Source organism: Bactrocera oleae, chromosome 4 (assembly GCF_042242935.1).
Source record: "Bactrocera oleae isolate idBacOlea1 chromosome 4, idBacOlea1, whole genome shotgun sequence".
Taxonomy (NCBI): domain Eukaryota; kingdom Metazoa; phylum Arthropoda; class Insecta; order Diptera; family Tephritidae; genus Bactrocera; species Bactrocera oleae.
The window spans coordinates 10,271,229-10,296,757 of NC_091538.1; the positions used below are offsets into that span (position 1 = coordinate 10,271,229).

The 25,529-nt window shown below is 37.4% G+C and overlaps 6 protein-coding genes across 6 annotated transcripts in view; 3 read left to right on the forward strand and 3 right to left on the reverse strand.

Annotated features, from left to right (window-relative positions):
• Positions 1–357: 357 nt before the first annotated feature.
• On the reverse strand, positions 358–6,536 carry Oseg6 (intraflagellar transport protein Oseg6). The gene is made up of 13 exons (XM_014238424.3): positions 6,376–6,536; positions 6,043–6,308; positions 5,203–5,982; positions 4,898–5,141; positions 4,430–4,798; positions 4,220–4,369; positions 3,991–4,132; positions 3,642–3,926; positions 3,297–3,579; positions 2,322–2,493; positions 1,168–2,251; positions 737–1,106; positions 358–655 (listed from the first exon to the last, which is right to left on the reverse strand). The coding sequence occupies exons 2-13, from the start codon at positions 6,213–6,215 to the stop codon at positions 550–552; spliced, it is 4,158 nt and encodes a 1,385-aa protein (XP_014093899.2). The 5' UTR covers positions 6,216–6,308; positions 6,376–6,536; the 3' UTR covers positions 358–549.
• A 699-nt stretch (positions 6,537–7,235) lies between these two features.
• On the forward strand, positions 7,236–9,378 carry Rep (Rab escort protein). The gene is made up of 2 exons (XM_014238419.3): positions 7,236–8,576; positions 8,652–9,378. Exons 1-2 carry the CDS (start codon positions 7,349–7,351, stop codon positions 9,140–9,142), a joined length of 1,719 nt encoding a protein of 572 aa, XP_014093894.1. The 5' UTR covers positions 7,236–7,348; the 3' UTR covers positions 9,143–9,378.
• Positions 9,379–11,051: 1,673 nt separating this feature from the next.
• On the reverse strand, positions 11,052–14,244 carry hpo (serine/threonine-protein kinase hippo). The gene is made up of 2 exons (XM_014238421.3): positions 12,785–14,244; positions 11,052–12,728 (listed from the first exon to the last, which is right to left on the reverse strand). Exons 1-2 carry the CDS (start codon positions 14,001–14,003, stop codon positions 11,956–11,958), a joined length of 1,992 nt encoding a protein of 663 aa, XP_014093896.2. The 5' UTR covers positions 14,004–14,244; the 3' UTR covers positions 11,052–11,955.
• A 335-nt stretch (positions 14,245–14,579) lies between these two features.
• On the forward strand, positions 14,580–18,960 carry ValRS (Valyl-tRNA synthetase). Its single transcript, XM_014238423.3, has 7 exons — positions 14,580–14,928; positions 15,126–15,293; positions 15,530–16,084; positions 16,147–16,646; positions 16,708–16,915; positions 17,093–18,122; positions 18,184–18,960. The coding sequence occupies exons 1-7, from the start codon at positions 14,728–14,730 to the stop codon at positions 18,684–18,686; spliced, it is 3,165 nt and encodes a 1,054-aa protein (XP_014093898.2). The 5' UTR covers positions 14,580–14,727; the 3' UTR covers positions 18,687–18,960.
• Positions 18,903–19,927, reverse strand: LOC106620038 (ATP synthase subunit s, mitochondrial). Its single transcript, XM_014238422.3, has one exon. It carries the CDS (start codon positions 19,879–19,881, stop codon positions 19,228–19,230), a length of 654 nt encoding a protein of 217 aa, XP_014093897.2. The 5' UTR covers positions 19,882–19,927; the 3' UTR covers positions 18,903–19,227.
• Positions 19,928–20,435: 508 nt separating this feature from the next.
• lbk (leucine-rich repeats and immunoglobulin-like domains protein lambik) overlaps positions 20,436–25,529 on the forward strand; it is a 30,766-nt gene continuing 25,672 nt past the window's right edge. The window contains exon 1 of the mRNA XM_036375002.2: positions 20,436–21,754. The gene's annotated coding sequence lies outside the window, so the exon portion shown is untranslated. The remainder of the gene's footprint in view (positions 21,755–25,529) is intronic.

The following is a 25,529-nucleotide window of genomic DNA, read 5'->3' on the forward strand; positions in this document are numbered from 1 at the left end:
CAATTACAATAGTTTTGTTCAGAGTATAACACATCTGAAGCTATAAAGTTTTCACAGCTTTCTGGCAATTTATGTGTTCCATACCAAAAGAACTGCGCCGGCTTGTTGACCAAGAATGAATCAAGTCAATTTTTGACACCCTGTTCTGTTGTGAACCGTAGCCGTATTCCAGTGATGGCGTTCTGCATTGGCCGCAAGAAACCGGTAGTCAGAAGGGAAAGTTTTGGGTAGTATGGTAAGACGGGTATGGCATAACTTCCCAGCTGCTGTTTTCCAAATAGTTTTTAAGCGTCATAAATGTTCGACCTTGCCGTGGCCATTTTTTCTCACCAATCAAAATCCAATAAAAAAAATGTGTGAGTTTCTTGCAGGTGAGCTATTTTTATTTAAACTGTATGTACAAAATCTCTTTCTATCTATGCATATACAAGTATGTATGTATATGTAGATATAACGGTGCAAATTAACGTGCATACTTATTACTATGTACAATGACTATACGAATTAGACTTAAAACTAAGGCACAATACAACCAAAAAACTAAAATCACTAGGACGAGGCCAAAATATACGGACGTATATCCTCCACATCGAGCAGCTGTTCGGGCGCGACGTGTTCGCCGCACATCGGGCACGCGTTCAGCTCAGATAGTATTCTAGATATATAATTTTATTTAATTATTATTTCTTGCTATATATGTATGTATACTTGCTGTATTTTTAAACTCAGCACTTACTTCTCCATTTCGGCGCGAAAGCAAAGAAAATCACATTCCGGACACGAAGTCATTTGCTGTTTGATAATATGTTGACCCGTTGCTATGCAAATGGGTAGCGTCGTCTTGCAGCTGTGACAAGTCACCTCCATATTCGGCAAGTTGGTACCACAAATCGGGCATTCCATAGTCTCGGCCTCGATGTCATCGCTAAGCATTTTAATGCCCTTCGGCGCTTTGCGTACGATAGACTCGATTTTCTTTGCATAACGTGCGTCCAGCTGATGCCGATAATCGGGACGCATCAACATCGAGGCGTACAAAAATGCAGACTTCTTCAGGCCAGCGCGATGGCATTCGATCACGGTCGAGGTGAGTATGGGCACAATATCTGTAAGTATGTGTAATTTAAAGCATAACTGGGTAATACATAATTTAAGCATTGCACTCACGTTCCGGAAATTGCGAGATATTGGCAGCCACCTGCACCAACAGCTTGGCAGCTAGCAGATGATTGCCGAGCTTCACATGTATGCGCACCAAAGTGTAGCGATGCAGCAGTATTAGGTTATGGCGCATATCCGCCGACACCGCCAAGTTATTGCGACGCAACTCTTGGTACATGGAGAAGAGCATATCGCGCGCTGTCTTATAATTGCCGGCTATTTGCTCCTGATTCGCCACAATGACAGCGGTCTTGGCGGCGTCTTTATAATGCTTGCGCGCCATATACAAGCGAAAAAGATAGCGCGGCTCTTTGGGCACGCCGTCCACCTCGCCCAAAAGGAATTCAATTAATTGTGTGGCAAGCTGTTCATTATTCGACGTCGCCACACAATCGATGGCCAGTGAGAGTGCCTGCGTCTCTTCATTGCTGAAGGCGGATGCTTTCAGCAAGAAGCGCAACGCTTTACTGAACTCGCGCGCCAAAAAATAATACTTGCCAGCCAAGAGCGTATACTTTTCCGCCTCAAAGTAATGCGCTAGCGCAAGATAATCACTAGACTTGGCATTCTCGTAGCGTTGCAACAGTTCACCATGCTGTTTGAGCTTGTTGTGGCGTTGCGCAAGTGCGAACGCCTCCTCCAAACAACCGCAAATGACTAGAAATTGTAACGCCTGCTCAATATCGCCGATTTTCTGATAGAATTTCGCCAACATCTTTGCCGCCTCCATGGAGCGTGATTCGAGCACAATTTCGGATGCCGCATGCGGATCACACAAATGATCTAAATAGATGCGCACGCACGCATCTAAATCACCGGCAATGCGATAGCTATTGATCGCCTCTTGATATTGCCCATCCGACTCCTTGGCTTTAGCATAGGCGGCGTGTAGTTTTGTGCTCTGCACCTGTGGCAATATCTGATTTGCTTTATGCCACATTTTCAGATTGATGTAATGGCTGCAGGCCTCATCGTAGTATTCGCCGCGCTCATACAGGCCAGCGGCTTCGGTATAGTGACCCACGGTAGCCAGCAGTTCTGCGCAATCGAATAGTAATTGCTTGTCATTCAGTTCGACGGCATATTGTATCTGTGATTAAATAAGCGAAATATATGAAATGTACCGTTACAATAATGTAATATATTTAGCAAGTAATTACACCGCGTCGGAAATCTCCAGCACGTATCGAAGTGCGCGCTATGCCCATTTTGCATTGGCGTACATGATCCTCATATTCCGGCGAGACGTTTAACAGCTCTTCTTCGTGATCATTGATGAGATCTTCTTTGTAGCCTTTTTCATAGTGATACAATGCATCTGCGTAGTTGCCACTAGAATAAAATGTATAAAAATTACTAGTATTCGAGATGATGTATTCGAAACTCTTCATCCTGAACTGAAGTTACAACAATTTAAAAGCGAAATATTTAAAATAGCACCGTTATAAATAATATATTTGGAAATTGTAGCGTTGGCTAGGAAAACAATGCGTGCTAAATTGCGTGAAAATATCTCGTCAAATAAAAAAGTTTTCTATATAAGAACTTGATTTTGAACGGCCAGTTTGTATGGCAGCTATACGCTATAGTAGTCCGATCTGACTAATTTCTTCAAAGTATGTAGCAGAGTCTTAGACAATAGTCTACGCCAAATTTTGTGACGATATCTCGTCTCATAAAAAAGTTTTCTATATAAGAACTTGATTTTGAGCGGCCAGATTGTATGGCAGCTATATGCTATAGTGGCCCGTTACGAGCAATTTCTGCGAAGTTTGTAGCTTTGCCTTAGAAAATAATTCGTGCTAAATTTCGTGCACATATCTTTTCAAACAAAAAAGTTTTCCATATAAGGACTTTATTCCGATCGTTCAGTTTGTATGGCAGCTATATGCTATAGTGGTCCGATATCGGCGATTCCAGCAAATGAGCAGCTTTTTGGTGAGAAATGAACGAGTGCAAAATTTCAGATCGATATCTCAAAAACTACATTAAAACCTCACTCTAACCTATGCTCTTGAATAATGCTACAATCAGTAACTGTATGGTCGAGAGGTACAACTTTAAAGAGCACGGCAAAGAAAGAACTTGAAAACTGCATATTTAACTAAACACTAGCTACTATACAATCAACTCACGTGAACTCCAATTGCTGAGCATATTCACGCGCGATAAAGGGCACCTCATCTGGTTCGAATTTATGCGCCAACAACAATGCCTGCTCCCACTGCAACAAATCACGGCAAATTTCGAGCGCTTCTTTGGTATATGAGCCGCGTAAAAAGTTATCTTTCACCTCATCATATTTCCCTAACAGAAGGCAACAGAAGCCAGTCAACATGGTTACATCTTCAATGTAGCGCATATTCTCTAAGGCGCTGACCATAGCGGCATCGCCGATATGTCGATAACCACGTAAGGCTGTAATGGAAAAGCAGTGATAAATTAAAAAAGTACACCGTTACACTGCGTATGCTGCCTACCGATATCTGGTTCCAAATCGGCTATCGCCTGCTCACCGAATTCCAACCAACCGGAACGCGCATTCATGCGCTCGCAAGTCTTGTAGGCCTCCACGTAGTTTTTGAGATTCAAAAGCGTTTTTAGGTTCACACTAGGGCTTATGCTCGGCGTAACCAGGTGTGTGGATAGCGTTTGGGTAGCATATTGACCACCATCGATGTGTAGCACCATTTCGCCGTCGCACAACATTAACGGCAACTGTGCAGAATTCAGTTTGCTTTCGCCAATTTTCAACGTATGTTTACCTTACGAAGGGCAGCGAGTGGTAAATCATAAAATATGCTATTTAATAGGAAGGAAGTATTTTACCTTGCACCGAGTAACGCACGAAGACGTGCGTAGTCACCGATTTAGTGTCGAATGTTATAAATACGTGTTGCTGTGCAACATCCCACAAGCAGCCCTCGCATTGTTTCGGAAAATCCGTTATAATGATAGTTTCCTCTAAAGCCTAAAAATATAGTACAAAAAGAATTTCTTACACACATATAACACATACATTTTTTATTGTTGCTATGTGTGAACAGTGATTAATTACCGGTAGAAAAACATAGCCTTGGCAATGTTCATCCAGAAATATTATTTTTGTGCCCTCCGTGTCGGTATATAGCTTACGAATGCCCATATTATGACAGTATTTAGTGCATACATCCCATTTATCCAGCGAAAAGTATATAAGATGGCCAAGCTAAAGGTATAAAAGGATTAAAACATAACTGTATACAGTAACTTGAATATTTTGACTCACATCAGTGGCGAATATAAGGAATTCTTGCGTCAAACAGAAGCAGGTTATTACAGCTTCGTTAAGCGCCGCCAACGCAGTTGGGAATGTTTGCGAAAGCTTATCCTTGACATTCGGATTATCCGTTACAATTGCTTGCAATGACAAACGAGCACCGCATAGTGCCGCGCAGTAATCCGCGTTCAGACCAAAATCGGTTATGGGTGCTGGGAAATCACGCTCACTGAGTAACTGCGGCTGATCGCCCAAAGTCTTACCGAGATCATAGAACCAAACATGATTGTCGAGCCCGGTTGCTAGATGATATGGGCCGATTGCCAGAAAGCTGGGCTCGTCAACTAGGCTCAGACGATATGGTATAGTTTTGGATGTCTAAAAAAAATTTTATTATTAAAATTATAAACCATTTGCATAAAAAAATCAAAATAATACTTTTTCAAAAAAATAAAAAATTAAACGAGCAATATATACCTTTTCCGGCGAGTATACGTAAATAGACACCTCTGACAAGCTGCTCAAAATAGCAATGCGCGGCGGTGAGACGGCATATAGCACCGTTAATTTGGTAACATATATATAAACTGTGCCAGCCATGGAGGTAACAGCTAATAATTGGCCATCACTGGACCAGTCGATCATTTGCACACCCGAATGGTCAGGTACGGTTATGATTTTTTCGGTTTCTTGCAGATTGGTAATTGAATGGATTTTTATGCTACAAAAAAAAAAAAAAATTGTAATATGTTGTTGTAACATAGACCACTAATGGTACTCACGTATCATCGCCACACGACGCTACTATATCCAATGATGGACAGTATGCAAGTCCCGTTAACTCCTCTTTATGATTTTTCACCTGCCACAATTCTTGTCCGACATCGCGTGGATGCGTTGATATTGCCACAACATGCCCATTCGAGAAACCCAACAAAATATAACCATCACCAAACCATTTGTGCTGCAACAACGAACCATAACGGCTTTGAAAACCCAACTCGGTTGGCGCATCCGGTTCGGGTAAATAGTACAGAAACAAAGTACGTTTGCCGATAATCATGCTAACGGTATTTTCACCACCGCCACCACCAACACCTACACTACCGCTAGCATCGCCCAGACTACCATTACTACCGCTGACACGCTCCTCACTAGCCATTTGTGCGAAATACATATCAGTGGGCGCATCGCGTAATTGCACCACACGCACCGTATCACCAGCTTCATTACTTAATGAGAAACTTTTGTCATCCGAACCGAGCGCTAGTAAATTTTGCGCAGACCAAGCACCGCAGGTTATACGCTTATTGTGTTTACCAAAAATCGGTGTACGCTTGCCAGAGCGATGATTATAAATAGCCAAATTGCCACGCGCTGTGCCCACAGCCAGCACTTGTTCCTGTTTGGCCCACACTATACAAGTGAGCGGATCACGTAAACCTGACTCTATGGTCGTTTTCAATTGCGTGCTAGCATCCCATATAGTGATGACCGGTGTGCTGGCGTTAATAATACCCAACAAATCGCCGCAATTATCCCAAGCAAAACCAGAGCATAATCTAAATATTTATGAATGATTTATGGTGATGAATTAATTAAGACAACTTTACAACTTTTACCCAGCCAATAATAAACGTTCAACCAATTGCCCTTGTCGATTGAATATCGCCACTGAACCATCCGAACCAGTGGTAGCCAAAAGACCACCCAAGGAACCCTTTTGCCAAATAAAATAAACGTCGCCAGGCCCATGTGGGTCATCAAATTTGTAAAGCAACTTGTCGAATGACATTACTAAGCATATGTTTCACAGAATATCCTTTAAATGGTATATATTGTGAGACAAGCCTTGGCAAAAGAAAATACGCACTCCAATTCGACGCGACTGCAAAGAATTAAAAAGTTATTTGCTTAAATTTAGTTTTATATGTAAAACTCACAACATTACTTACCTTTTACAATTGCTACCTTTAAACATTAATTACTAGCCATTAATGAGAACTGCAGCCCTAAAATTTTCCCATTACATATATATACTTATGTGAGTATAGCATTTTCTAATTATGGTTTTTTTCCATTTTTTGCGAACATATTATTTATTATTTACTGTTTATTATTTTTTAAAGTTATTTTGTCTTTAAAACGCACTATACATATTTTATTATTTTAAATTACAAATATAATTTTTAGCTCAAATAATCTTTTCCACAGAATTGAAAAACAATGTTAAAGAAATTTTTTTCGTTTGTTTTGTTCGCTTATTCTGTTGACGCTGAGGTTGCTAAGCAACAAGTAAGTTTTTATGAGAAAATGTTCAGAACAGAATCCAGAAACAAAAACAATGTAAATTGGTTAACCCGCTGAGGCGTTGACTTGACTGAATCATAAATAATTCAATTACTAACAAATAAATAATTTTAACTGAAATCTTAATAATTGAATCATGAAACGCTGCTGTGACTTAAACACGATTAAATATTTCTTGTTTCTGTTTTTTGTATTTTGCAAAAAAAAATCTTCAAAAGGCTTTTTAATAAAATATTATCATGTTTCCAAATTGAAATCCTGAATTCTTGTTGGTATTATCTCACCATATACTTTATATAGTGTATATATATGTTTTTAATTGTAAATAAAACAGCAACAAAATAAAATTTCGAGAATTTAGCCCTGTTGGGATCGGTATTTAAAAAAACATTTATGCACTACAACCGGCATCACTTGAAATTTTTGTTTATATTTTTTGCGAATGTCAACAGAGCACAACCCTTTTAATTAGTTTTGTTTTCTTGTTATCTTTCGTGCAAGGAACAGCTGTTTTGCACATTACTCATAGATCAGCGTACGGTTTGCATCGAAAATTATTTTTCGTGAAAATATTTAGAAATTCAATTGAAAAGTATATAAAAATTAATAGTTGTAAAAATGTCTGACGATCTTCCAGACAAATTCGATCTGATCGTTATTGGTACTGGATTTCCGGAAAGTTGTGTAGCAGCTGCTGCAAGTCGTATAGGCAAGACTGTGCTACATATCGATCCTAATGAATATTATGGAGGTGTTTGGGCGTCTTTTAACTTGGAATCATTCTGTGCTCTTTTGGAACAAGGCAGCAACAGTGAACTACGCAATGCTACTCAGAAATGGCACGTGGCTGAGACACTTAAACTGGACCAAGCGGAATCGGATACTGTCAATTCTGATATTTTAGCAGGCGAGATCAACACAAAAACTGATGCTAATACCAAGCAAAGTGTGCTAGACTGGTCGCGTGAAACATTGCTACAGCAATCACGTCGCTTCAATTTAGATTTAAGTCCAAAGATACTCTATTCTGCCGGACATTTGGTGCAATTACTTATATCTTCGAATATTTGTCGCTACGCAGAGTTTCGTGCAGTGGACCGTGTGTGCACGCGATTTCAAAATAATATAATCAATGTGCCTTGCTCACGCAGCGATGTCTTCAACACTAAAGATTTGAACATCGTGGAAAAACGACTACTCATGAAATTCCTAACGCTCTGCATGACATATGGTGAAGACAAAACCGACGAAGATGCCTTACAATTTCGTGGCAAGACATTCCGCGAATATTTGCAAGAGCAGAAAGTGACCGAAAAGATTAGTATTTGTGTAATGCAAGCGATTGCAATGTGCAACGAAGAAACTACCTTCGAAGAGGGTATGGCGCGCACGCAACAGTTTCTCAATAGCCTCGGACGTTACGGCAATACACCGTTTCTATTTCCCATGTATGGTTGTGGCGAAATACCACAATGTTTTTGTCGCCTCTGCGCCGTATTTGGTGGTATTTACTGTTTAAAGCGGCACATCGACGATATAAACATCGAAGCGGATACCAATATAGCGAGCGTTATACTAGCGGGCAAAACCATAAAAGCGCAACATGTAGTTAGTGCACCAGGACATTTGCCTAATGCGTTCCTACAACGAAATCTGGGTGTATACGGACAAGGTGAATTAGTAAATTCACTTTCGCGAGGCATTTTCTTGACTGCTACACCATTGGGCGCTGAAGAGTTGAATTCCGGTGGAGGCGGCGTAAATGTACTTAGACTTTTGGCCGGCTCGCATGAAGCTATACTTATACAGCTATCGCATTTTTCTGGCACCTGTCCCAAAGGAGTTTGTAAGTGTTGGCGCCTAAAAATATACGCATATTTTTGCATACGAAATCATTAATAAATAATTTCTTAATTTTCAGTTCTCTTTCATATCACAACAACTGCGCAAAGCGATCAACCTGAGCAAGATCTGGCGCCATTTGTTTCACAAGTATTCAATATCACAGCCGAAAATGCGCCAAAGTTATTGTACTCGGCTTACTTCACAATTATGGGACGCCAACGTACTGCCGCTACTCCATATGTAGATGCAGCCACGCCGATATTTTGCACCAGCACACCCTACTATGAATTAGACTATGATAAATCTATAACCAGTGCGCGTGAGATCTTCGCTAAATTGTACGCAGATGCGGAATTCCTGCCACGTGCACCCGATCCAGAAGAGATTGTGATTGAGGGCGAAGATCCACGCGCGTTGAGTGAAAACAGCTTGCCAGATGATTTGCGTGAACAGTTGCGTGAGTTGGAAAATTCAGCTGAGCATATGGATATTGAAGATACAGATGTTACGCTGCCTGGTGAGAGCACACAAGAGAACGCGGAAACGCAAAATATGGATGCAGATTAAAAAAAAAGCAAAGGACGCGAACGCAAAAAGTGAAAATGAATGCTTTTGAAATATTCGACGAATACGACAAACTATCTAAACTATATAATCGCATATTTAAGTAATATTATATTTACTATGTATGGCATATACATACATTCATGCAGAAATGTATACTTATTTGCTTTGTATAATATTTTTTTTTTTTACAAAATTGCACATTTGCACATAAAACTAAAATTATGCACCACAACGAATGATATGCGTGTCTTTCTTTACCAAGTCACAGATTATAGCGAAAACGAACGTTCTCTCTATATAATTTGTAAACCCTTATAGCTGAGTTGATTTAGCCATGTCCGTCTGTCTGTATATACGCGAACCAATCCCTCAGTTTCTGAGATATCGCTCTGAAATTTTATACAAATCTTTTTCTCCTCAAGAGGCTGTTCATTTGTCGGAGCCGTCGATATTGGACTACTATAGCATATAGCTGCGGTACAAACTGAAGCATCGGAATCAAGCTCTTGTATGGAAAACTTCCTTATTTGACGAGATATGTTCATGAAATTTGGCACGAATTATTGTCCAAGGCGACGATACAATATTTACGGAAATTGTTCAGCTCGGACCACTACAGCATATGGCTGCCATACAAACTGACCGATCAAAATTCAGTCCTTGTATGTAAAACTTTTTTATTTGACAAGTTATCTTCACGACCTTATATGGCACGGGTTATTATCGAAGGCCACGCTATAATCTCAGAAAAAATTGTTGAGATCGACCTACTATAGCATATGGCTGCCATATAAACGTTTTTTTTTTGTTTGTGAGGGGTATTAAGCTTCGGTTTTTTTTTCGTTTTTTCTTGTGTTTTTTGTGGGTTTGATGCTATCCACAGTCGCGAACTCTAATCCATGTTAAATAATAAGCAGCTAAAATAAGTTTAAAAATCTTATTTACATTTTTTTCTTTATTTAAAAAATGTTGCATATATATATGTATATTTAATTTTGTATATTTATATATACTATATGTGTATATATATATATATATATATATTACTTATGTAGTCATATGTATATTGACTGTAATGAGCTGCTTTCATGCAGTGAATACAAATTTATGAAATGCTTTTACGCTGCTAAAGATTTTTTAGTCACGCGAGCTGAGCACAAAAAACGGAAGAACAAGTAAGAAGAAGAATACAACAAAGCTTAATGTCGTTGAACCACTGCTTATGATACTAAAAAAAAAAAGTTAGATATATAATATATTATTTCAACGCGACACCCAGTCGGCCATGGTTGAACTACTTAAATGGATTTAAAAAAAAAATAAATTTATATAAAAAAATAAATTTATATAAAAAAATATATATATAAAAAAAATTTTATTTTTTTTATTAAAATTTTTTTTTTTTTTTTTATTAAAAAAAAATATATATTAAAATATTAGCTTATATATTGTATATAATTTTATATTTTATATAACATAATATTTGAAATTATTTAGCGCAAACTATTTGTGACAAAAGCGTAAATGAATAATGATATAACGCGAGGTGGATTTTACTAGCCTCATTATACATAAAACTGAACACGGTTGCAAACAATATAAAAAAAAATTATTTTATTTTATTAATTTTATTTATTTAAATATTTTTAAGCGCAAATAACGGATTGAAAATTTTATTTTTAATCAGAAAATCGGAATTATGATTGAAAATTTAATTTTTAATCCCAAAATCGGAATTATGATTGAAAATTTAATTTTTAATCTCAAAATTGTTATTAAAATTTTTTAAATCTTATTGTTACCCCAAATTTTTTGAAATAAAAAATTCGCAAACCTGTTACTGATTCACATTGCATACAATATTAACGGTATTTTTGGTTCAAAAATGTACCAAAGTAATAACGATATATTTTCGGAGCGCATAACTAAATAATTTTTGTTAAATTTATGTACAACTATGCCAACTGGGTATACGTTTTCGTTCCAAATATAGTTGTTGTTTGTTTGTTGCATACATAATTAGCATACAATTCGAGCTTATTGTTATTGTTAACAGGAGGAGGGCAGAGTGTAATGGCATTCATGAAGAATTGCATTGCAGTAATGCGTTTGCACACAATTTCATTTCTTACAGTTTGCCAAAAATTAAACTTTTATCCTACACTAAATATGTGAGAATTTTGTAAACGTTTCTTCGTTTCTCATTATAAATACTACTACATACTACATACTACATGTATGTATGTATATATGTATGGCTATACCATTTGCTGTGATATGCACCGCATTGACGCCAGCACCTTACAACTTTGCTTTTCGTTTACAAATTCCAATTTTCTACACACATTAAATAATTTGCTTGCTCTACATACACGCATTGCTATAAATTTAACATAGTTTTGAATACAATTGTAAAGCTAATGTCGCCACATAGATGTGGGCGCTATGATTTTTTCGCTTGGCTTTTATTGTTTGTATTACTAAAAATGAGCATTTAATTGCATTTGCTTCTATTATTATTATTATTATAATTACTAAATAGCAATTCGAGTTTTATTACAATTTATAATGCGAAAATTGTATCTATTGCTAATAACTAAATTACAAATAAACATTCATAAATCATTTCGTTAAAGAAATTGTCAATTTGTTGCACCCTAAACACAAACAGAAGATAATTTATTTAATATTGTTTGTTTTACATAATCGCAAGTGCAGTTGCTTTTTTTTAATCTTATTTGAGTAACAATTTGTTCGTTCTCTCTCTCTATTTCTCTCTCTCTCTCTCTTGCTCTGTAACAGCTTGCGTGTATTTAAATTTTAATTAGATTATTATTAATATTTTGTTGACGCTTTCGTTTTGCATTCATAGCGTCGACAATTGGCTGACGTTTGGCATTGTATTTTTTGTTCAACTCCTCGATTTCCTTCTCCATTTCGGAGTCAATGTTATTCAAACGCTGGTTTAGATCGTCAAATGTGAGAAATTTCAAGAATTCAAATTCACCATCCATATAGCTGTGCGATTGTGTGTGCAGATGATGTTGCTGGTAGGCAGGTGGTTGTTGTTGCTGCTGTTGACTACGCAATAGATTTTGCTGATTATTTATGGCCAACAAGTGTTGATCACTAACTAGCGGATGACCATAATAGGCCGCTGCTGCTGCAGCTGCAGCTTGTTGCTGTTGTTGTTGCTGCTGCTGTTGCAAATGATGCTGATGCTGTTGAAGGCCGTACTGGTTGATAGCAGAGATTTGTTGAAATTGCATTTCCATATTGTTTTCCCAGTTCGTGTCATTCGAATTGTTATGATTCTGTTGTGACTGCATTAAATGTTGTTGCTGTTGTTGCTGCTGCTGCTGCTGTTGTTGTTGTTGTTGTGTTGTATTTGCTTGATACTGTTCGGTATTAGCAGCAAAACTGGTTGATTTTTCCAAATCGTCACCAATGCGTGTTGGCACGGCTGCTTCGCCAGGATTTTTACGTTCGAAGTGATCGAGAAATTTGGGGCGATATCGTGGCTTGTTAAATTCGTTGCGCTTAGTCGTGGTGGAGTCATCCGAATCGGTCTTAATGACCATTGTGCCTGTAAGCAAGTAATAATAAATATTTTTTGTATTGTATTTAGCGCATGTGGCTTACCTAAATTCGATTCCAGTTCTATGAGCGTTCCCGAATCTGCTGCAGCACTAACATCAACCGCTCTGCCGCCTGCATTGTCGACGCCGGTGGCGACACCCATTGCACGGTTAATAGGGCCCAGCGTGCCACTATCTTCGGTATGTGCTATCATTGTGGCATCACTGCCCGATGCCTGTTGATATTCGCCAAATTTTTCAGGCACTAAAGTGCCCGGATCATCAATAAATGTTTTAACAGTCTCCGCTTGAAATTCGTGTTCTTCTTCTGGCAGCAACTCCTCTTGCTGCGTGGGCAAATTTTTGGCTTGACTCATACCACCGGTTCTGTTTGCGCGCTGTTGTTCACGTATTGCACAAGTTTCTTCGATCATTTGTTTGAGTATACTACGCGGCTTTGCGTTGCGTATAAATTCATGATTGAGCAGATCGGAAGCAGTGGCACGTTCATCAGGATTTTTTACCAGGCACAAGCTAACGAAATCAATAAATTCGGCACTCCAACGATCGGGTTCACGAAAAGATGGTGGTGGTTTTTGTGGGATCATGAAAATGGCACGCATAGGATGTATGTCCCCATATGGTGGTTTACCTTCGGCCATTTCTAATGCTGTTATTCCCAGCGACCAAATATCTGCTACACAATCGTAACCGATTTCTTCGATTACTTCCGGTGCCATCCAAAATGGTGTGCCAATAACAGTGTTACGTTTAGCCATCGTATCTGTGAGTTGACCTGCTACACCAAAATCTGCCAATTTAGCATAGCCTTCTGTGTTCAACAATATATTGCCAGCCTTTATATCACGATGTATTTTACGACGCAGATGCAGATACACTAAACCCTGTAAGGTATCGGAGAGTATCGTTGCTATTTCGTCTTCGGTTAGCGTTTTCTTACGTAGCCGCATTATATCCGATACACTACCAGCACCACAATACTCCATGCATATCCAAAGATCATATTGCTTAAAATAGGAACCATAATAGCGCACCACATACGGCGAATCGCATTGCTGCATTATGGAGATCTCCTTAATAATTTCATGCAGATCGGACGCTACAGGCACCAATTTGATGGCCACTATTGAGCTACTCTCTTTATGCAAGGCTTTATATACGGAACCATAGCTACCTTCGCCAAGTTTGCACATAATGTCAAAAACCTTTTCTGGAGGCTGTAGAAGGGATTCCTCTGAAAGTTTTTTCAGCTCGGAAGACATTTCCTTGTAATCGTACACCGGACAGGGGGGTAAAAAATCAACTTCTTCGCAACTGCTTACTTTTGTTTTTGCAATATTTTAATTTACGACTTTTTCTGTTTGTGTTTTTATTTATTTTTTATACCACCTGGTATTTTCTAAACGTTTATGCACATTTTAATGATTTAAATGCTACTTATTTGCCATAAAAGTGAAAAATCTACAAACAGAAAGAACGAAAATGATAAAGAAAAGTGAATATTCTAAGATAGTGATCGTAGTTTGTTGACTTTGCCGCAAGTGCCAGAAATCGATAAGAAAAATCGGAACCGATTATAGCCAACAATAAGCGCCGCCAATTAATTTAAAAATAGTCATATATCTTTAATTAACTCTTAAGATTAGTAAACATTTTATACATGCATTATTTTGCTAAATTACAAAACATTGTTGAAACAATTCGGTAGACAATATATTAACATTCAACACGCAAATAGAGCTCACATTTTTTATTACTACAACTTTATCGTGCAATAAATTGTAGTAAGTGGTCAGCATTACTACTACAACACTGCATTCACTTTAGTTGTCATTTTTCAACAAATTTCAATACAAAGTGTGAATATTGCCTCGTATTGCAGTAGTACCTCGTGGCATCCAAACCTACATAAATAACTAAAATTTGCGTCTAATTACATAGGTCGTTACTTCTAAAACCTCAATTGAAGTTACTTGCTACATTAAGATGGAGCAGGCAAATACAAATGGTGAAATTGTGACCCAATCAGGACCTGCAACCGGCGAGGTGGCTGCGTCTGGTCCACCAAAAACTGCTAAACAATTGGAAAAAGAGGCTAAAAAGGCGGAAAAATTGGCCAAATTACAAGCAAAATTGGACAAAAAAGCAGCTGTTCCCGCAGCAACGGAGAAAAAAGAAAAACCAGAGGTGAGTGCTCAAAACAATAACCTACCAAAAATGAAAAAAAACTAAATGTGTACATACACATGTACTTACATACTACAATTGCAATGTTGGCACAGAAGTGAAAGTAAAAATCAACAACTACCGTGGTGCCCTTTATTATTGTGCTTTGCATTAATATTTCTGCATTGTTTATTGGTTTTAATTTGTCAATATTGCAGAAAAAGGTGAAGGAGACCAAAGAGGCTGTTGTATATACGGCAAATACTGCACCTGGCGAGAAGAAAGATATAACAGGCGCACTACCAGACGCTTACAGTCCACGATATGTTGAAGCTCAGTGGTATAGTTGGTGGGAGAAAGAAGGATTTTTCACACCAGAATATGGTGTAAGTAGTCTTCAAAATGCACGCTACATGTATATATGTATGTATAACAAACACCTGTACATATATATATTAGAAATAGAGAATGTGAGTCAGCTTTAATGTTTGCATATAGGTGCAGTACACTGGCCTACCGCACCATTACATGAATTGCAGTTTCGTCACTTATATGCATATTCTCTGTAATTTTTATAATGTCAAATTTGTAAAGTAAATTTTTATTGTTTTACTGCCTAAAGCGTACGAGTATATCCGCACCGAATCCCAAAGGCAAATTTGTTATGGTAATACCACCACCTAATGTGACTGGTTCACTACATTTGGGCCATGCTTTAACTAATGCTATTGAGGATGCAATTACGCGTTATCATCGTATGAAGGGTTTTACTACGCTATGGGTGCCAGGTTGTGATCACGCTGGCATAGCCACGCAAGTGGTAGTTGAAAAAAAACTGTGGCGTGAGGAAAAGCTTACACGACACGATTTGGGACGTGAAAAGTTCATAGAAAAAATATGGGATTGGCGGCGAGAAAAAGGTGTGCGTATCTACGATCAACTTAAGTGTTTGGGCTCATCGTATGACTGGACGCGTGTGGCTTTTACCATGGATCCAAAATTATGTAAGGCTGTTACCGAGGCCTTTGTGCGTCTGCATGAGGATGGTAGTATCTACCGTAGTGCGCGTCTTGTAAACTGGTCTTGTGCGCTGCGTTCAGCTATATCAGATATTGAAGTCGACAAAATTGATATACCCGGTAGAACATTTTTCTCTATACCCGGTTATGATGAGAAGGTATTTTTATTATAAAAAAAAAAAAAAGTTTTCCATATGCTAATCACTATATTCCATTATAGGTTGAATTTGGTGTGCTAATAAAGTTTGCCTACAAAATCGAGAATTCCGATGAAGAAGTTGTGGTGGCCACTACACGTATTGAAACAATGCTAGGTGATACTGCTGTGGCTGTACATCCGCAAGATGAACGCTACAAACACTTGCATGGCAAATTCGTGCAACATCCATTCAGCGATCGTCGTATACCAATCGTTTTAGACGATTTTGTTGATATGAATTTCGGTACTGGCGCCGTGAAAATTACACCTGCTCACGATCCTAACGATTATGATGTGGGCAAACGCTGTAATCTACCATTCATAACAATTTTCAATGACGATGGCTACATTATCGGCGATTATGGTGAATTCAAGGGCATGAAACGCTTCGATTGTCGCAAGCGCATACTGGAAAAACTCAAGGAACTGTGTCTGTATCGCGAGACTGTCAATAATCCTATGGTCGTGCCGTTCTGCAGTCGCTCGAAAGACGTAGTGGAACCCATGATCAAACCGCAATGGTATGTGGCGTACAGTTAAGTTTGTGTACAAAACATTAACAACTTAAAAATGTTACGCTAGGTACGTCAAATGCGATCAATTGGCCGCTGACGCAACTGAAGCTGTGCGCAAGGGTGACTTGAAAATCATACCAGAACATCATACGAAAATCTGGTACCACTGGATGGAGGGCATACGCGATTGGTGTGTCTCGCGTCAATTGTGGTGGGGACATCGTATACCGGCCTATCATGTGAGCTTCAATGATGACAGCATTAAAGCCGGCACGGTTAGTACTTTGTTGACATTAGCCATAATACATTATTTTTTCATGACTTTAATTTTGTTATTTTAATTATGCATAAGCTTATTAATTCGGATGTGCGGGTAAATTATATAAATTATTAAAAAAATTTCTCTTCAAAAATAACACAAACTAATTTAATTTCTGTATGTTTTTTTACAGGCCGACGATGAGGCTTACTGGATCGTTGCTCGTTCGGAGCAAGAAGCTCTTAAAAAAGCTGCAGAAAGATTTAAAGTGGATCCCAGCAAAATCGTATTACACCAAGATGAAGATGTGCTAGACACTTGGTTCAGTTCCGGTCTATTCCCCTTCTCTGTCTTCGGTTGGCCTGACAATACGGCAGACTTGCAAGCGTTTTACCCAACAACATTGCTAGAAACCGGGCATGATATACTCTTCTTCTGGGTTGCGCGTATGGTATTTTTCGGACAAAAGCTGCTCGGCAAATTGCCCTTCAAGGCAGTATATTTGCATCCAATGGTGCGTGATGCACACGGACGTAAAATGTCCAAATCCTTGGGTAACGTCATCGATCCCATGGACGTTATTCGTGGCATAACACTTGAGGACTTACATAAGCTACTGTACGATTCCAATTTGGATCCACGTGAAATTGAAAAAGCCAAGGCTGGCCAAAAGCAAGATTTCCCAAATGGCATTCCAGAATGCGGTTCCGATGCGCTGCGTTTTGCACTATGCGCTTATATTACACAAGCGCGTGATATTAATCTGGATATTAATCGTGTGCAAGGCTATCGTTTCTTCTGCAACAAATTGTGGAATGCAACGAAATTTGCATTGTTGTACTTTACCGGCGATGAACGATATACAGCGGATTTGCCGCTCAGTGGCAACGAAAACAATATGGATTTGTGGGTGCTATCTCGTCTTGCCACGGCTATTGAGACATGCAACAATGCTTTTATACAATATGACTTTGCAGCGGCGACCAGCGCTTGTTATAGCTTTTGGTTGTACGATTTGTGTGATGTGTATCTGGAATGCGTGAAGCCGATCTTCCAAAATGGCAGTGATGCACAGAAAGCTGCAGCGCGTCGTACGCTATTCGTGTGTTTAGATTTCGGTTTGCGCATATTATCGCCGTTCATGCCATTCATTACCGAGGAATTATTTCAACGACTACCACGCGCCGATACGACACCCAGCATTTCCGTGGCCGCATATCCAGGTAAGTTTTATTGTATTTTTTTCTGCTTATGTCACCAAAATGTAAACATTGCTTGTTGCAGATAACGTTACTTGGCACGATGAAAAGGTGGAGAAAGATGTTGATTTCATGCAAAAAGCCGCACGTATCATACGTTCAGCACGTTCCGATTACAATCTACCCAATAAAGTGAAGACCGAGGCGTACATTGTTTGCACCGCTGAACAGCCCAATGCGATTCTTAAAAAATATGCGAGCGATTTGAACACAATTGCCTACTGTTCCAAAATCGAATTTGTTACTCAACCGCCAGCGGGTTGCGCAATACTCACTGTGAGCGCGCAATGTGAAGTGCATTTATTGCTCAAGGGTCTCATCGAATCGGAGAAGGAAATTACGAAATTGCAGAAACGTAAGGAACAGTTAGACCAAACTGTGCATAAATTGAAGCAAGCTATACAGGCTGCTGATTATGCAACCAAAGTACCGGCTGAAGTGCAAACGGCCAATACGGAGAAACTGCAGCAGTCGGAGGGTGAAGTGCAACGAATCATTGCAGCAATTGAGACCTTGAAATTAATGTAAATTGAAATTGCTGCTTGTATTGTCTCTGCACATACTTACGACTTTAGCATTATGCATTTATGCCTACCGTTTAGTTTTAGCTTCAACTTTATTTCCTACATTTTTTCTGTTTTATTTATTTTATTTAAAAGCTAATTGGCATAAAATTGCAAGCTCAATGAAGAAGAAGAATATGGAATGGTGCTTTCAATGAATGATATTTTTTAGAGCAATGGCTTATTATCAATGTTGACTTTATTAAAAACACAACTTAACACAGAAATATCAAAGATAATTAATTTTGTTTTTAAATAATTTTGTATGTAAATATATTTATATGTGAGTATATGTACACTTAACGATGATTACACATTTAAAAGGTGTTCGATTTGATAGCGTGTATCTTAAGGAACAACACGAATCGTTACACATGTTGAAAATAAGCGATGGAAATATATGCACGAAAATATGTGATTTTTCTGGCATAATATTAACGAAAAGTCACTTTTATTTCCAGAAATATTTAAATGTATGTATGTACATTTTCAGTTTGAAAATCAGTCTACTGGGAGGCTCTCACTTCAATTTTGCAATTTGGTAGCGCTTGTCGTAGTTTAGTAGCCACGCCTTGTATATCCTTTACATATAACAAATCGAATAAACGTAACTGTTCTAGCGCCGACAACTGAGCTACTACATCAAAGCAGCTGTCTCTCAGATTATAACAACCAGAAACTTGTAATCTTTTAAGCGTGCTTTTCAAATGCACTAAACCTTCAAGACCACCATCTTCTAGATGTTTACAATTGTGAAATATAACCGTATCTATATGTCGACAACCGGCAAAATGATCAAGTCCCATTTTCATAATAGACGCATTAGTGGCATCAATGACTTGCAGATTGAATTTTACCGACTCTGGTGGCAGACTATTATAGTCCTTAAGTACTCTATTTTGCATGCCTACTAAACCAACTGCACCACCATTTTTCAATATCCATTCTGCACACAGCCGATCGGGTCCCACTTTGGATAGTCGTTCGTTGTCAACTTTGTTAAATGCAATTGCTACGTAACCCCATAGTTCACGTTTTTGTAAATTGACGCTTTTAAGTTTGTTAAGCAATTGAATGTTTTTGTTTGTAGAAATACTATTTAAAGTGCGTTGACATTGATAAATTAAATTTGTTTTAGATATTGTTTGCAAAATAAACATCTTGTCTGAATAACTGATGCAATAAAAACATATATATATGTATGTAACTTGAGCGTCAAAATCATATGGGTTGAAATTATGTTTGTTTGTTTTGATTCTGATGCGTTGCCAACTACAAAAATGTACATATCACACCAGAGAACGTATATTTTCTAATCACACGACATTACGTTTAACTTAAAGGAATGCAATTTCGTTTCAATACCCAATGACTTAAATATAAAGAGGAGCTGTTATTTGATAATCTGTAATTATATTACAATAAAATTCTGATTTAAATATGTAAATTATTATATATTATATCAGAGAAAAGGGGCTACAACCAGAGAACGTATATTATATTACGTTCTCTGTATATACTCTCTTCTACAACACTGATTTATCAATCATTGCCATATGTACGCAACAACAAAAACCTGAGGTTGCCGAAATAAAATTGAAAATAAAGCTAAAATATTGTATTTTTGCTAATACTTTTTCAGAAAATATAGACCATGAATTGCTTAAATTGGCGAATTTAATTTACAACAAAATCAGTAAATTTCGACAATTTTGAGATGTTTCGCTGAGCTCATCAACGTGGCAACTACAGTTAGTAATTTTCGTTCTTTGATTTTAGATTTACGTGAAAAGTTTGCAGCCCTCTAAATTGTTGATTATAAAATATTTCAATGAGAAATAAACCAATAAAAGTGCCTAAACATATAAAATAAATGAAAATTATTAAAATATTTTCCAAGTGTTTGATATTAGTAAGGATATTGAAGTGAAATCCTCAATAAAGTTAACTAAATTTTGTCTACGTCTGTAAATGCAGAAAAGTAAAGCGAAAAGTGTATGGGCAAAAGCAATTTAGGAAAGAAAACAAAATCAGTGCAAAAGCAAAAGCAAGTAGAAAAAAAGAACGCAATCCAAACGTAGGAAGAAAAACGGAATCTCGCTGTGTTGCTTACGTCGGCATCGGCAGTGACGTCGACGTCTCGTATTGTTTTTCGTTTTATGTTGTGTTGTTGTTTTTGTTTTCGCACCAAGCGGATGCGGTGGGTAGCTAGCAAATACAATACCTCAGCGGCAATACCGAACAAGCAGATTTAAACGAGAAAGTGCCCAAAAGAGGAGAACAAAAATACACACACAGAAGTGCACACACACACTTGCGCATAGAAAAAGAAGAAAAGGCAAAATCAAATCAAATTAAATGGTTGAATGTGAGGTGCTATTTTTGTTGTATTCGTCTGTGGTGCATTCACACTTTGGGTGTGCAACTGCTGTGTAGGATAGAAGTAGCGGCAGTGGCATCAATAGCAACAGCAACCACAAAAAACAATTGAGTAGTGCCCTGTAAGAATAGCAGCTTGCTATTCTGGTTTTTTTTTGTTTTTGCTTCGATTGAACAAACTCAGTGGGAGTATGTGTGTGTGCAGCAACAGCGAAGTGAAAATCAGGCAAATGAAAATGATTACAAAGCGGGCGGACAAACATTGTCGACGACACTGAGGCTGCGGCAGTCAGTGTGGCGTTGTGGTTTAATACGTTTATATCGTTATTACGAATTGGGCGCAAACGCTGTAACTTTGCGCATAGAAATTACCACAAACTATTTCTTAAGTGTTGTGTGAAAAACGTATAAAATACATGAAAATATTAAAGAAAAAATGCTTTAAATTAATGAGAAATATGTGTTAAAATTTTTATAAAAGAAATATAAAAACTTGCAGAAAAAAATGAATTTAATAAATACAATCTGTGTCCAGTTTTTATTTGACAAAATTTAATTGCCGAGTTGCTTAAAGTGTACAATAAGGATTTTCTCTTGGAGAAAATAACAGGAAATTTAATTTAATAACTAAACGGCGAAACTATTGGATTGATGGTGAGCATATTTTATATAAATTTGCGTAAATAGCTATATATCTATATAACTTACATATTTTCCTATCTACAAATGTGGTAATGGTAAAGTTTTGCGTAAGCTTATGAGGCAGAGCTAAATGGGGGTAAAACAACCCTAAATCATGCGTATGCAATATTTTTTAGCAAGCACAGTTTCAAGTGATTTAAAATTTAAGATGAAGAAAATTCAATAGTGGCGCAAAAGCTAAGGATATGCGATTTTTTTTTTTGTAATGAATGAAGCAAAATATTTTTACACCTTGAATCTTTTACCATTATCTTAAATTTAAAGTGACAACATTTAGTTTCCAGTTCGTCACAGTAGATATGTATACAGATTTGATATAATTTCTATAATTCTAATTTTTCTAAAAGTGAATATTATTTAACCTTCACAAACAAAAATTTCGCCAAAAGTCTCATGTGAAATACTTTGAACTTTTTTATAGAGCATAGTGTAAAAAAAAAAAACATTTACTAAAAAAATGTACCAAAGTGTTATACAATTTTATTTAAACTATAAATTTATAGACTAAAGTATTTAACTACACACCGTTATGAGAGTCTCTCAATGTCGGTGGAAAAATATAGTTCATATGTATTCCATATCTAGATCTTTACATGTTTTCATGTCATGTCTCTTCCTACATGAAGATTATTCATTTAAAGTTATATATTTAGTGGTGTGTAGGCTGAAGATTGAGCGAAGTAACAACGAAAAAAATTAAAAGAAAACTGCTCACTTCAGCATCTGTAGCAATAACAACAAACACAGACAAGTCAAACAACGGAAATTTAAAGTGTGAAAGGCAACGACAGTTCCATCACCCGACAGCCGACAAAAAGCCGAGAGCCTTTCAGCTCGTTTCTACCAAGCTGTGCGGAGTACATATTGCTTGTTTTGACCAACGCTGCATGAACTTCATATGAAGCTTAATATGTAGCACGTGGAAACATACATTCATGGCACCTGCATACATATGTATATACATATACATACATATCAAGTAGACTTAGCTTTTAGTTTAGCGCTTTCGGTGTTTACTCAAAACATCTTTCGAGCTTGCTGAAGACTAGCAAGAACACCAAAAATATAACAATGCCTACAATACAATAGGCATACAAAAGGAACCTCATAGTGGTCTCTTCCAGTGAATTGCAATGGAGGTGTGAAGAAAACACCAAAAAAATCGACGAATATGCCATTTTACCTACACTTAATATTAAAACAAAAAAATAAGACAAGCAAAGAAGCTAGCTCAACAAAAAAAAAAAAAAAAAACTTTGGTAAAGAACGTTGGAAAGGTGCGAAGCAACAAAAGAAAGCAAAACAACGAAGTTCACAGCCATAAAAATAAAAATACGAGTTGTGAGTTCAAAACAGCGGGATTGCTGTGGGCAGACCAGCGAAGAGTGGACTGTTGTTGTGTGCTGTGTGTGTTGCTCGGAGTTTTGTAGGTACTGTTGGCCGGCGAACAGACTATTTTGTAGCACATGTATGTGTGTACTTTTGTATGCATGATATGTGCTTGGCTTAAGCAATCCGCATGCTACATAAGTATGTGTATATCAACTGCAAAATGAATAGAAACATATCCACAAAAGGTACGATGCGCGGTCAAACTGGATTCCCGCCACCCGCCTGCAGCTGTGACGGATTCTTATTCTTTCGCCTATTACCGGCTATAAATTGAAAGAAAAGCAATATATTTAGAAATTTGATAAAAAAAACTCCTAGTTGGCCGGAATAAGCGGCTGTGTCATGGTATATATTTTTTGGCTTGAAAATACATACAAACGTAGTAATGTTGCATACAAAACTTCACACATACATATGTATATACATACACAGTTCATGTGCAATGCTTGAATTCATACTAATGCTAAAATGTTTACAAATTTCTGAGATGACTTACAACAACTCGGTCGTCACGTAATCCAGTTTAAAGGGTTATATCCTCTTGAGAATTTCAATATTTTTTTCTTTGTGCATACGACATCGATCTCAAGAGGGATCTCACTTGGACAGCTTAAGGGGGTATTCTATTTTAGAAATTAAAAAAAAGCAATTTTTATTTTGCATATTATTGCAGTTATACCCTTTAAGAATATGTCCCTAAAAAGATTTTTTGAAATTTCAATTATTTTCGGAGTTACAGCTGATTTTGTGATGCGCGGACAAAGTCGACTGACAGCTCGGCGCGAGCTTTGAGGTCGTTTTTCTCTTAACTACTTTTTTAGAAACGGTTTGCATGATATCTCAAGTTCTACTGAATCGATATACAGAGCTTCTATATACATTATACTATCGCGAGCGGATTTTTGTAAATTTTTTTTATTTTATATTTTAAAAATTCTGATCGTCAAAAAAACAGGTAAATAACGAAACATATTTTTCAAACAGCCGCCAATTTGTGAAAAAAATGTTTCAAAATCCTCTCGTAGTGCTATAGCTACATACTTCCTCTTTAAGGATCACTCAACAATTTCCATTTCGGATTATTGGGTGTCCTGCTATCCTGCACACCAAGACACGCCATTTTTTTTATTACTCCCCACTTTGCCGGCCTGGAATTATTATTATTTTTTTTAATATTATGATTGATTTGTACTCTTTAAATATCAACAAAAAACATATTAAAAAATGTATGTAAAAATATTTGTTTTTTTATCTAAACCAGAATACACCTTTAAAACGTCAGTGCGTTGTGGTACCTAAAAAACTTATATATATTATATTAGATCATATGACCCTTACAAATCGACAAAGCGCTTTGAGCCTATCACGAATTTGTTGAAACGGCGGTCAGTTTCGGCTATTGTGCATATATTACAAACGTTCATATATGTATTTGTAAATATACTCAGAAAATTTAAAGTTGTTACGGCAAATAGTTTCAGAGATATTTGTAAGAATTTTTGAACTATTTTAAACGCGTTTTTCTCGAAACTTTGTTTTTAGAATCGGTGAGGAAAATTTCTCCGAAACGGTTGAACCGATCGCCTTGAAATTTTTTTACCACTTTTTTAGAGACCTATAAAGTATATATGTACATATATGAATGATAAAAGTGAGGAGCTGTCTCGATTTTATCATGTCCGTCTGTATATACAAACTAAAGCTTCAGATTTTAAGATATCGCTTTGAAATTTTGCACACGTCCCTTTATCTCCAAGCAACTGGTTATCTATCGGAAATTTCGATGTCGGACCACTATAGCATATAGCTGCCATACAAACTGAACGATGAACAACAAAACCTTGTAGGGAAAACTTTTTTGTTCAATAAGCTAATTTTACGAATCTCTTCCGAATGATTCTTGGCCAGGACAACGCTACAATCTCCGAACAAATTGCTCAAATCGCACCACTATAGCATATATGTATATATATAGTATTTCCTTTAACTCCGGTTGGAGCGTAGGACCTAATTGGCTTCAGTAATCCAGTATTTTCAAAAAAATTGGTGATTTGCTCAGGATTTCTAGTTCGTTGCTAGCGCTGCTACCTTGAACTGCGAACTTGCCAAAAAATTTATACATTTATACTTGCGAGTCGCATGCTCTAAGACAGATGACCATTGTACACGTCACTAGCATGTGAACAGACGCTACGACTTCCCTCGTAGAATAATTGTGGATTTCTTTAGCTTCGGTACTCAACTTCGACCATAACGACTTAAGAGGCTCTGCCAGTAGTTAAGCTACCTCTGACATACCTCTCAGGAGCATTGTACTTACTGAGCCCCCTCATCG

Excerpts from the sequence above, each read along its gene's own strand:
- LOC106620038 (XM_014238422.3), bottom strand. The coding sequence starts at position 19,881 with ATGTTTATTTTGCAAACAATATCTAAAACAAATTTAATTTATCAATGT.
- Oseg6 (XM_014238424.3), bottom strand. The coding sequence starts at position 6,215 with ATGTCATTCGACAAGTTGCTTTACAAATTTGATGACCCACATGGGCCT. Across the intron at positions 2,252-2,321 it reads CTGGAGATTTCCGACGCGGT|ATACAATATGCCGTCGAACT; the intron begins GTAATTACTTGC and ends ATTTAATCACAG. Across the intron at positions 656-736 it reads TTTCGCGCCGAAATGGAGAA|AATACTATCTGAGCTGAACG; the intron begins GTAAGTGCTGAG and ends TTATATATCTAG.
- hpo (XM_014238421.3), bottom strand. The coding sequence starts at position 14,003 with ATGTCTTCCGAGCTGAAAAAACTTTCAGAGGAATCCCTTCTACAGCCT. Across the intron at positions 12,729-12,784 it reads AGAACTGGAATCGAATTTAG|GCACAATGGTCATTAAGACC; the intron begins GTAAGCCACATG and ends ACTTGCTTACAG.
- ValRS (XM_014238423.3), top strand. The coding sequence starts at position 14,728 with ATGGAGCAGGCAAATACAAATGGTGAAATTGTGACCCAATCAGGACCT. Across the intron at positions 14,929-15,125 it reads AGAAAAAAGAAAAACCAGAG|AAAAAGGTGAAGGAGACCAA; the intron begins GTGAGTGCTCAA and ends TCAATATTGCAG. Across the intron at positions 16,647-16,707 it reads CCCATGATCAAACCGCAATG|GTACGTCAAATGCGATCAAT; the intron begins GTATGTGGCGTA and ends ATGTTACGCTAG.
- Rep (XM_014238419.3), top strand. The coding sequence starts at position 7,349 with ATGTCTGACGATCTTCCAGACAAATTCGATCTGATCGTTATTGGTACT. Across the intron at positions 8,577-8,651 it reads CACCTGTCCCAAAGGAGTTT|TTCTCTTTCATATCACAACA; the intron begins GTAAGTGTTGGC and ends CTTAATTTTCAG.